The 11900-nt window shown below is 39.7% G+C and overlaps 1 protein-coding gene and 1 pseudogene across 1 annotated transcript; one reads left to right on the forward strand and one right to left on the reverse strand.

The window, feature by feature from the left end:
* The first annotated feature begins 8073 nt into the window (after positions 1-8073).
* LOC140675960 (uncharacterized) lies at positions 8074-9347 on the forward strand (annotated as a pseudogene).
* A 2001-nt stretch (positions 9348-11348) lies between these two features.
* LOC140675961 (uncharacterized) lies at positions 11349-11900 on the reverse strand. Its single transcript, XM_072910551.1, has one exon. The coding sequence runs from the start codon at positions 11898-11900 to the stop codon at positions 11349-11351; it is 552 nt and encodes a 183-aa protein (XP_072766652.1).

Consider the following 11900-nt stretch of genomic DNA (forward strand, 5'->3'; position numbering starts at 1 on the left):
TCTTTAAGTTTATTGAACTCAAAACCTGGACCAAATAGATATAATAAGAGTTCTAATCCAAAGATCTGAGGGGGGTGAGGTAAGCGGGGGGGATGAGGCGAGGTACCTCGTCCCCGTACTGACGGGGGGGAGGGTGGTACCAAATGTCCCCCCAGATTGAGGGGGGAGGGTGATACCAAATGTCCCTCCAGATTGAGGGAAAAGGGTGGTACCAAAAACCCCCCTGTTTGGGGGGGGGCATACATATGGTTCCGCATGTGGAGGGAGTGTCCTCTCCGACTGACTGCGGAGGTCTGATGGTAAGAGAGAGGAATGTCAACTGTTATAGATAAAATAATCACCCCACTCTGTTTATCCATAATGTATATTTGCAATAAATAATTACGTTCGCAACGCGTTAGAGGAAGACGGTGCGATAGACGTTCGCAACGTGGTAGAGGGAGATGGTGCGATAGACGTTCGCAACGCGGTAGAGGGAGAAGGTGCTATAGGTGTTCTATATAGCGTAGGACAAGGAGAGTATGACGTGATGTGAGAAGGAAAGCGCTGTATGACAAGGGAGTGCATGATAGGAAAAGGAGAACATAATGATAAGAAAAGGAGCATGATGGTAGGAAAGGAGATATGGGTGCGAGAGAAAAGAATAGAGAGGAAGAAGGATAGCGAGAAGGAGAGCGTGTTATGGGGTGCGAGAGAAAGAATAGAGAGGAAAGAGGATAGCGGAAGCGCGATAAGACGGAGGCTAAGGCGTACGCGAGAAAAAGATAATTTTTGTATGTTAATTTTTTTTTATAATATTAAATGTTATCTTATTATCTAATTATATCTAATACAGAGGAAGAAGGATGAGATAGATGATGAACGTGGATAAGTAATAAATATATATAAGTTTAACATAAATTTTTATTTTAAAAGTATGTATGTGTATACATATAAAGTGTGTGTGTGTTTTAAAATTAAAAAAGAATAGAAATTGTAATAGAAAATTTAAAAAATTAAAATAGTTATATGTTTAATTATAAAAATATAAAAAAAGAATTAAAATTATAGTAGAAAATTAAAAAAATTAAAAATCTGTAGGGCGCCAGGGGAATTCGTCATAGCTGCGTCTGTAACAGAAATGAACATTTTTATTAGTACTTTAAAAATATTTTCTAAAATGATAAAAATTATAAATACTCACAATCTATTCGGAGTCTCTCTCATCTGACGACCTGGAGTCCTCCTGCAGAGTTTCGGGGAGCCACGGTTCCTCTTCCTCTGTCTCCCACACCTAATACGGAAGCTCACCAAAGAGTTTCCGCAAATAAAGACGATCCTCGTTAAACTGAGGAGTCACCTCCTCACACCTCCGGTTCTCGGGAGTGTCACCCCAAAGATCGTCACGCACCCATGCGTATAACTCTCTCTCGTGGCGCCGGAACATCCTTTTAATTTGTCTATCGTAAATATTTACAAATCCCTTAATTTTTACATCAGCCTGTGACTCGTACTGTAAAAAAACATTATTATTAGTACTATTAGTAACGCTATAGTACCAATATTATTAAAAAAAGTAAATACTTACGTTTTTAAATGCTACTATATTTAGTACAACTCTTATTAATTCATGTGCGAGATCCCTCATCGTCCTTGCCAAATAACGCCAGTTTTGAGTAAAAATTATATCCACTAACGAACACATCTCGTGGTGTGGCATCCCTAAAACTTTAGTCGTTCACAGACTAACACAGTGTTGATGAAAGTTCTAACGGAGTTAGTCAACGTCTCGGGAAAGAAAAGTAGGGGATGTATAGCAGCGAGGTCGATAGACAAAAGATCCTTTGAGCCTTTTTCAGTTTTTTTCAACACATGTGTGTGTATTAAATGAGTTATGTACAAATCGCTTTCTTCTTTCTTCTAAAAAAGCTTTCCTTCTTATTCTTTTTACCAGTCGCAGCCTCATTTTTTTAAGATGCCTCATTTCCGGAATATGTTTAAATCGCGTATGTTTTATATCGGTATTTTCATCGATCACATCACATAAAAAATCTATTTCGTCACGGATCTCGAAAAACAGTTTTAGCGATTTTGTATAAATCTTTGGTAAACCAATTTCACGATTTTGTAAAAATTGCACTACAGAATTCATGGCACTACTGAAGTCGAAGTTTATGCGATACTAAACTATTCAAAAGTTATAGCACCGTGTGTGCGGCTGTCGTATGATGAAATCGATTTAAATATTCGGTTACAAATGTATACGACAAAGCGAGAGATAATATTTTGGCTAAATGATAACATAAACAGAACGTCGAGAGTACGGATGTTTGCGCTGAAGAATAACGCGCCGACAGTACGAATGTTTGTGCTAAAGAATAACGTTTCGCATAGTGAGTGGGCATTATCATGTATATTTGACTATAAATATAAATAATAAATATAATCAGGCGTTCTATAGTACGATGTGGTGTAAGAATGAAAGTGCTATGTGTAGGACAAGGAGTGCATGACGATAAGAAAAGGAGAGCATGATGATAGGAAAAGGAGATATGGGTGTGAGAGAAAGAATAGAGAGGAAGAACAGCGCGCATGGTGAGAGAAAGAATAGAAAGGAAGGAGAGCGCGCATGGTGAGAAAAGGACAGCGCTATAGACGTAAGACAAGGAAAGTATGATGTGTAAGGAAAGGAAAGAGCATGATAGTAAGCAAAAAAGGTGACAGTAAAAGAAATATAAATGTATAAAAATTCCAAATTTATTTAAAATTAAAAAAATATAATTACAGAATATAGAAAATAATACTTGAACTATAGTTTTTAATGCAAATATGGGTTGATTGAACCTTCATGATGATGATTCGATCACCAATTGAATATTTTAAATACATTTTGTAAAGCGCAATTTCGTACATGTCTATCGCAACGCAGAGTAGCATCTAATTTATCTAAAGCAGGAACGTCATCATAGTCGTTATCCAATGTCTCGATAATAAGACCGATTCTCGCATCGTCTTCCAGTAAATTTGCCAACCATTCTCGTTTTTCATGTCCTTTGACATACACTCGAGAAGATGCATCTTTCAACGTCACAGCCTCAGTGATTAAACGTTTAGCCATGTAGTATGGAACGTTTCCATCTTCCCATTGCAGATTGTGATATTTTCCAACCAACCATGTAACCTGAGATCTCTCAGATCTCGTGAGCAAACGGAATGGTGTAAGACTCGTAAAAATATAATGAGACAGTACAGATCTTTGAGTCAGAATCGCAATTTCTTTCACGATAAATTTTTTATCGATAATAAATCCTTGAAGATCCACAAACGTTGGCACAACCATAATGAAAAGATATTAGTGAGAATATTACAACGACGAACGACTGAAGTTAATCATCGAGTATCGCAAGTTTTTATGTTATATGATCCGGTATGCAATTCTCCAATTTCGTTTACAGAAGATTCGAACGTTGGTTGGTTGATAAGACGAGCGTTCCTGCTTGTGTTGATTCATGTAATTTTACGTACTACGTTCGTTAGAGGATTGTATTCGACAACGCGATCATGCAAAATGAGACAATAAGCAGGAGTGTTTGCCAGTACATTTTCCTTACAATCAAATTCTATTCTTACGTCTACGGTAGCATTTTTCACCGATTCGTTTTGTCGAGAACAATCGATGATTACAAACGGACCGTAAAGTAGAAACAGTGAGACGGTGAGGTTCGAGGTACTCGTATCCGTAATAGTTTTTGCAGAAACGCGCGTACGTGTCGTATAGAATCGACCATCTGTTTTTATCGAAATCCAGATTCATGTCGTCGTACGGATAACATTCCGAGTTCAGATAAAGTTTCACGTTTGTTAATTTGCAGTCGTCGAATTTACTCATATCCTCGAGCATAACATTCTTCCGACCTGTCTGCAGAGCAAAGATAACGTATCGTGGTTTGTCCAGCTGAGTCGCGGTCTTAATGGCCCACGAATGCTTGGTTGTACGCTGCAACAGCGGAAACTTGTACAGATCCCACGAGCGAAAACCCATGCTGAGGTAGCGTCCGCTTTTCAGAGCGCGCAGTATAGACAGCTTCTTAATTTCATTCAACAGCACATGTGGCATTCGCCATTGTATCTTAAATATGTTGATCACAGGCTCCACCGCCGAAGCTCCAACCAGACAATTATTGTCATTGCGCGATCGTATTAAGATCAACTCGTGACGAGCGTTAATTACTATGCGTCTGTAATCCTCGCAAAATCCCAATAACATGTAGAGCGGTACGCAAAAAATAAAGTGTTCATTCACAGTAGGATTCACACTTGGATCACTCCAGCCAGCATTTCTCATAATCACGCTTCTATCGGATGATATTGTTTAGTTTCATAGTTTTTGAGCATACTTGTTATTCCCACGTTTCTGTTGCGATCAATCTCCACGCCATTGAATTCGTATCGAATCTCGTCAAACATGAATACTACGCAATTATTTTGCAGTACCACATTAGATCCGTCAGTTGGATTGTTTATCTTCAATTCTCCCTCGATGTATAAGAAACTCTCGTACGGCAATGTATATAGATCCTGTTGTTGTATGGGTATTCTTATCTCGTCACTGTGTCCGAACGTTGTGTTGGCGAATGGGTTGTATGCGTGAGTCTCAATCTTGACGATGCGATCGTCAAAGATCGGTTCGTCCGCGATGTTGAGAATGTCAGTCATCGTTCAAATGTTTCGCACCGCGAATCCCAAAGATCGTAAAAACGCAATGTTTGATGCGTTCAATTTCTTTTTCTTAGTGCAAGATGATTGCGTATTAGCAAATCTCAATGTTGTTGTTGTTGTCACGGGCGTCGTAAAAATTGTGTTGTCTTTCACGTCTTTCGATCCGTTCAGCACGAGCATCATACGCTAATTTTGCCGTCGTACATGCACTCTAATGGTGATCTCCTCGAAAGTCGAGTAATCGTCCTTCCTGATCGACAACGCGTAACGTTAAATCCGTAATGCTCCGTACGATGATCGGTAGGTAAATAATATGCGCCGGTGTTTCCGATATCTTATATCCTGATGGTACCCTCGGTGAAAATTCATGTATCGTATGAACGAATTTACCGTTGTTGTACGCACCCGCGGTGACATTACATTCGACGCGAATAATGTTCACGTTGATAATGTTAATCGGCACGTCCGACTCGTACCATTTTCGCGGCTGCAGTATACGGTTCGAGAATCCCAGCAGCGATCCAATGTTAGGCTTGCTAAAATTTATTCTGTAGGCGCATTTGATCTCGCTCTGCATCGTATTGTAATTAGCGCGGAGCACTATCGGCCATTTTTTAGCCTCAAAGTCATCGTCGTCAGTTTGTTTTTTATCATCATCACGAACTGTGTGTTGCGAACGTTTTCGTGAAATTGTTTTTTTCAAAAATTCATGTATCGCTTGCAGCTCGTACGATCCCTCGGGAATCGTAATTTCCGCATCGTCTTTGCCAAAGTAAAATTTATTATTCGAGGAATTCACGTTCGATATCGTGTGATAACTCAAAATCCGCTAGACCGAGTTCGTATTCACCATCGCTTAAATCTACGGTGGGTGAGTAATTTGCCGCAAGAACGCTGCTCTTCCCAGTCAGCGTGAATGTCATAGACATGTTGACCAAACTGTTTAACGAATACTAAATTAAATAGCGCAATGTATGTCTTTAAATTCGCGTGCATCGACCGCTCGGAGAAACTGCAAGCACAATAGAGCGTAAGACAAGGAGAGTACGACGTGGTGTAAGAAGGAAGGCGCTATAGGCGTAGGACAAGGAGAGCATGATGGTGGGAAAAGGGTAGCGCTATAGACGTAGGACAAGGAGAGCATGATGGTGGAAAAAGGGCAGCGCTATAAGCATAGGACAAGGAGAGTATGATGTGTAAGGAAAGGAGAGAGCAAAGGAGAAGGCTGCAGTAAAAGAAATATAAACGTAACTTATTAAGATATTAAAAGTATTCTTGACACATTTCCAATAAACTACGCATTTCGATTAAAAAAATATATCAATGTAACTTATTATTATATAATATACAGGAAGAAGGATGGGATTTTATAAAGAAGATACATAGCAATATATATGTTTAATATATAATTTTTATTCAAAATGTGTTTTCATACATATAATGTGTATGTGTTAAAATTTAAATTCGCTTGCATCGACCGTTCGGAGAAACTGCAAGCACAATTGTCCGCAGATGCTTTGATTATAAGTTTGATAGGATGTATGATTATAATCTATTTTTGACACATTTAAATATCGTATCAATTCATTCGGCGGGCGAAGATTGCCAAAACTGTCAAAATATATAGCGCGATTCACTCTCTTTGCATACTACCCAGTGAGTATCCGAGCCTTTAGCGTTATCCAAATTTATGATGCCGCTCTCGTTTCGATATATACCGCCGATCGGTAATGAGTCACGCATAAAAACACCTCTAAAATACGGAATGCTCATACGTTTTGCTAGTTGCAGCAGTTGTACGTTGGTAGTTGCACTCTCTGGCATTTTTAGTGTCTCTTTGACGTTTTTTTTTCTTCTTTCTCATTGAGACTCCTCGTTCGTATTTGTATGGCGCGAGATACAATCCGCGACCTTCTATGGCTCGATTGTGACGTAGCATTTCTTGAAACTGACGTTGCGTAGCTTTTCCGTCGTTTACCATCTTTGCTACACTAGCCGCTCCACCAATCAGAGATCCAAGAGCACCCAACACTGGTAGAATCGGTAATACGCCCCCGCGTTTCGCTACCGGAAGTTTTCGTTTTTTCATAATCTTTTTCTTCGTCGACGACTTTTTCATCCCCATACCCATTTTCGTCTTTGCTTTCATGGCCGTCCAAACGGCCGTGGCGGCTGCTCTTTCGCCAAATTCGAATCTTTCGCGGTAATACGTTCTCGCGCCCTCGCAGCTAGTATACGATCCGCTACGTGTCGTTCGCCGAGGTCGTTGCTTCGCGAGTAAGCTAAATCGTGTTCACGACACGCGACGTCCAATGGGTTGATGCCTCGATCGCTTCTAACCAATCGTTCTTGTAAACGAGTTCCAGGTCCGCAAAACTGATATCCAGGAATATGTAATTCGATAGGGAGTGCGTTTATCGCGTGATTCAACAGACCACAGCCTCTTACGGTTTTCATTGACGTTCGTAACAATCTTTTATCATCGGCGCTGGACCGTCAATGTGCGTTCGTTGCCACGGTCGATTGTAATATTCGAAACAGCGACGATAGGTCTGAACCTCCGAATCCGCCTTTATGTATTCCGGAAGTTTGTGCCACAGACGTTCTACGTAACGACCAAACTGTTTCAATAAAATAATCTTCGGTATATATTGCAACTGTTCTGAGGTAAGGTTGAGAATATCACAGTCATCCGACAGTGAAAGAAACATGTTTGATACTGAGCGGTTTCGATTTGATGCGCATCTATAAATAGGCTCTCCTCCCACTCCTCCTCCTCAGAAAGTATCGTTAAGTCTGATTAGACAAGTCATGTGATTCGTGCTACAACCAACGGTAATTAAAGTAACAAATTTTGACAATAGGCTAATGCCTGAAAAAGAAATACACAAACATGGAAAAATGTTACCGAATACAATACGCGGTCTCATTTGCGGCCCTTCGAATTGTGGTAAAACTAACTTGTTGATAAGCTTGATAGAAAGTCCAAACGGTATACGCTTTGAAAATTTATACATATATTCAAAATCGCTTCAACAACCAAAATATCAATATTTGGAAAATTTACTATCATCGATAGATGAAATTGGATACTTTACGTTCTCTAATAACAGCGATGTCATTCCATCGAGAGAGGCGCTTCCGAATTCGGTTTTTATCTTTGATGATGTGGCATGCGACAAGCAAGATACGATAAGAGAGTACTTCTCAATGGGTCAACACTCAAGCGTCGATTGTTTCTGTCTCTGTCAAACGTATGCCAAAATACCCAAGCATCTTATACGCGACAATGCTAATCTGTTGATTTTATTTAAACAAGACGGTACAAACTTGCGACATGTGTACAACGATAAATACTAACATGTAAATACTAACATGTCGTACGATGATTTTAGCGCGTTATGTCAAAAATGTTGGCAGCACAAGTATGGATTTCTAGTAATTGACAAAGACAGTTCAATGAGCAATGGACGTTACAGAAGAGGTTTTAATGAATTTGCAGTACCGTAAAATAATCAGTTGCTATCGAAATATTGACAGAGCAACGTCTACATAAAAAACATGAGTGATAACAGTGATCGTGAAAAGATTGCGCGAAAAATTGTACAAACGAGCGAGTCAATTCGCAAAAAATATCGCGCGTTAAAAACTGGTAAAATTGAAGAAGATGTAGCGTTGGAGAAACAGTTTAAGCCGATTAGCGAGCCTCTAAAACAGCTTGTTCAAAATACCATCGATGTAGAATCCGACGAAAATCGAGCCGTTCGATATACTCGAAAAAGACCATGTGGAAAAGAAAATTATTAAAGTTAAAAAACGACCAAGAATTTCATTGAATGATTTGAGCTCAAAGCAAAAACGATTAAACGTCTCATTAAATGATTTGCCGATAACTTCTACACCGAATCAAAGACGAACGATACCGGACACATCTACTCAGATAGAAATTGCGCAACCGCGTCAATTATCGTACGAGCAACCACCCGCCGACGAAATTTTTGAAACTACACCCGATTTGTTGGTTACAACGGTTCAACGTGAATTGCAAACGTCCGCAGGTATAAACATATTTCGAGAGCATTTAGTTCCACTCGGACAAAAATATATACTAACTGTTATGAATCAAGATAAAGATAAAGCTATGGATTATGTGTACGGCATTAAGTTTTCTAACGATGGAATAATCCTCGGTGATAAACATTTTGACGTAGACAAAAATGATAATATAATTATCAATGAAGTAAAATATATGGGAACGCCGAGTTTCTATGAATTAATTTTCAAAAAAATCCCCGACGATGAAATATACACCGAAGATGATTTGTTTAAATATAAAAGTATATTACTAGCGACGAATGCGCATAAACGTGGGAACAAAGCACATAATCCAGTATTAGGGACTAAAGGATATAAGTATAAAAATGTAATTGCACCGTTATTTTCTAGCAGAAAAGCTGGAAAAGATACTACCGCGCGCTATGACTCTAAACGACAATAAGATCGACTACGTGCATTGGAACGATCCAAACGAGTTGGTAGATCGTCTACGATTACTGGATGCTTCGCGTCGAGCCGGTAACAATGCTCACGACAATGAAATCATGTCGATTATCGAAGAACTTCGCGAAGATGGTCTTATTATAAATTGAATAATGTCTCGATAAAACTAATCAGTCGATCAGCGTCGCGTGACACTTTACGAAGCGTCGGAAAGAAATGCCTATCAACAAATTTGGCTTATTCGATTCAAGAAATGATGCAACCGGTACAAACGGCTCTTGGGATAGATTGGTAAAAAGTTATGTGCACGAAAACGCTCTGTGTCGCGTCGTTACAGACTTCAATGCAAGGTGTCGCGTAAGATTCGCCGTGTAACGCAACCTGAGGCTGACACCGATGCCGTCAACAAATTGTACGTGCAGTCCTGCGTTAAAAGATTAATGAATCGACAGAAAGAATCAGACGAGAAGCTTACTTCGTTTGAGAAGGACGTGCGAGCATTACAGATTGCGCTAAACAAACTTCAACGCGCGGCTAACGCTAACTCAGAGACAGCTATCAACCTGAATGAGCATCAGTGAACGGGTTAGGAGCGGCTATCGAACGGTTATCGAACAGCTACGAAGGATTATCGAACGGCTGCAAACAATTATCCAACCGTTACGAAGAATAACCGAACTGCTATCTAACTACAATGAGTGGCAGTGGTAGTGAACGACCTAGCAGCAGCAGCAGCAACAACAGCCTCGAACGAGGCTATGAGCATCTCAAGGAGGGCTGCGAACGAGGCTACAAACACGTTCTTCACGGCTACACTCAAGGTTATAAACAACTCAAGAACTCCTACGATCGTTCGAAAGAAGTCTGTGAACGAGGCTACGAACGGGTCAAAAGCGGCTACGAACGAGTCAAAAACGACTGTGAAAAAGGTTGCGAATGGGTCAAGAACGATTTTCAAATAGGTGAAGGACGGCGGTGAAGGACGGCGGTGAACAACGCAAGAACGGATTAAGAACGGGTCAGAAAACGTGAAAAAACATAGAAAAAACGGAACTTAAAGAACGGTTATTAAAGGATAAACGCAAATGAGTGATAAAAAAGCAAACAACAAACAACCATCGAGAAAAACGGACAAAACAAAGAATCAACATAGTTTGGAGAGACGGCAGTTGGTAAACGAACTGCACGCGCCAGCGAGAAAAAATTTTCCCCGAAGACACGTCATAGTGCGGGGATACGATGATCTGTGGCAAGCCGACATCGTCGAGATGCGTCTGTATGCTCGAGTCAACAAGGGATACAATTACATACTCACTGTTATCGATGTGTTGAGCAAGTATGCGTGGGTCGTACCGCTCAAGAGTAAAGGTGGAAGCGAGACGGCCGATGCGATTGCAGAGATAATTCGAGACGATGCGAGATGTTCGAAAAATTTTCAAACCGATCAAGGAAAAGAATTTTACAATACAAATGTACAAAACCTCATGAAGAAACACAATATTAATCATTATTCGACATATTTCGTCATGAAAGCCTCGATCGTGGAACGCTTCAATCGTACTTTGAAGAATAAAATGTGGAAAATGTTTACGCTCAATGGAAACTACAAGTGGATCGACGAACTATCGAGACTCGTTGAAGAGTACAACACGCAAAAACATCGCACTATCGGTATGAGACCTGTCGATGTTACTCCAGCCGTCGCGGAGAAACTTTTAAGTACGGTGTACAGCAACGCAAAGATTGCGGCGCCGGCGAAATTTAAAATAGGGTATTCGGTGCGCGTGAGTAAATTCAAGACTTTATTGGAAAAAGGCTACACACCAAATTGGACCACCGAAGTGTTTGAAATTGTTAAGATACAGAAAACTAATCCCGTGACATATATATTAAAAGATTCGCGCGGAAATTCCGTCGTCGGTGGATTTTACGAATACGAACTACAACGCGTTGCTAATCCTGATATATATCTTGTGGAAAAGATATTGAGGAAGAGGGGGGATGAAGTTTTTGTGAAATGATTGGGATTCGATAGTTCACGGAATTCTTGGATACATAAAAATAATGTATTGTAAAAATATAACAATATTATATAAAGTTTACATATATATAAATATATATAATATTCAAATATATACACTTTTTTCTTTTTACAACGGTATTCTGTAATGCCCCCATGGTAGTGTATCGATACTTTTAGGTATTATATACCGTTTATCATCGTGTGGACTTAGAGCAATTTTTTTCTGCCGCATGGTATATACTTTATGCATTTTTGATCTTATAGTCGATTGATGTCGCGTCATTTCAATTCCTTCGTTCAAACACTGCATATAATCGTCAAATGTTATCGTTTTCGCGACAATGCTATTCTTGACACCTTTTACCTTTTTCGTATTCTTTTTATCATCTACTTTTAGCGCATACATTTTTGCTCTAAGCCCGACTAATTCTGTCATTATCATACCGTTGTTTTTATCCTTCATCAGACCCGGTACCTTTTTATTCACGAGCGGTATACCGTACGCATTGTCTATCGCATAGTCGTTCGTGTTAAACTTGTCGATGTTGCGCTTCATATTCTCGTACACATCTTCGCACTCAATGTGATATATGAGACTATCCGTGTCGGTGTACATGACTTTACATTTTTCTTTATACATTGGAATCATGTAATCGTGATGAAATTTGTACAAACACAT

Source organism: Anoplolepis gracilipes, unplaced genomic scaffold (genome assembly GCF_047496725.1).
Source record: "Anoplolepis gracilipes unplaced genomic scaffold, ASM4749672v1 Contig22, whole genome shotgun sequence".
Classification (NCBI taxonomy): Eukaryota; Metazoa; Arthropoda; class Insecta; order Hymenoptera; family Formicidae; genus Anoplolepis; species Anoplolepis gracilipes.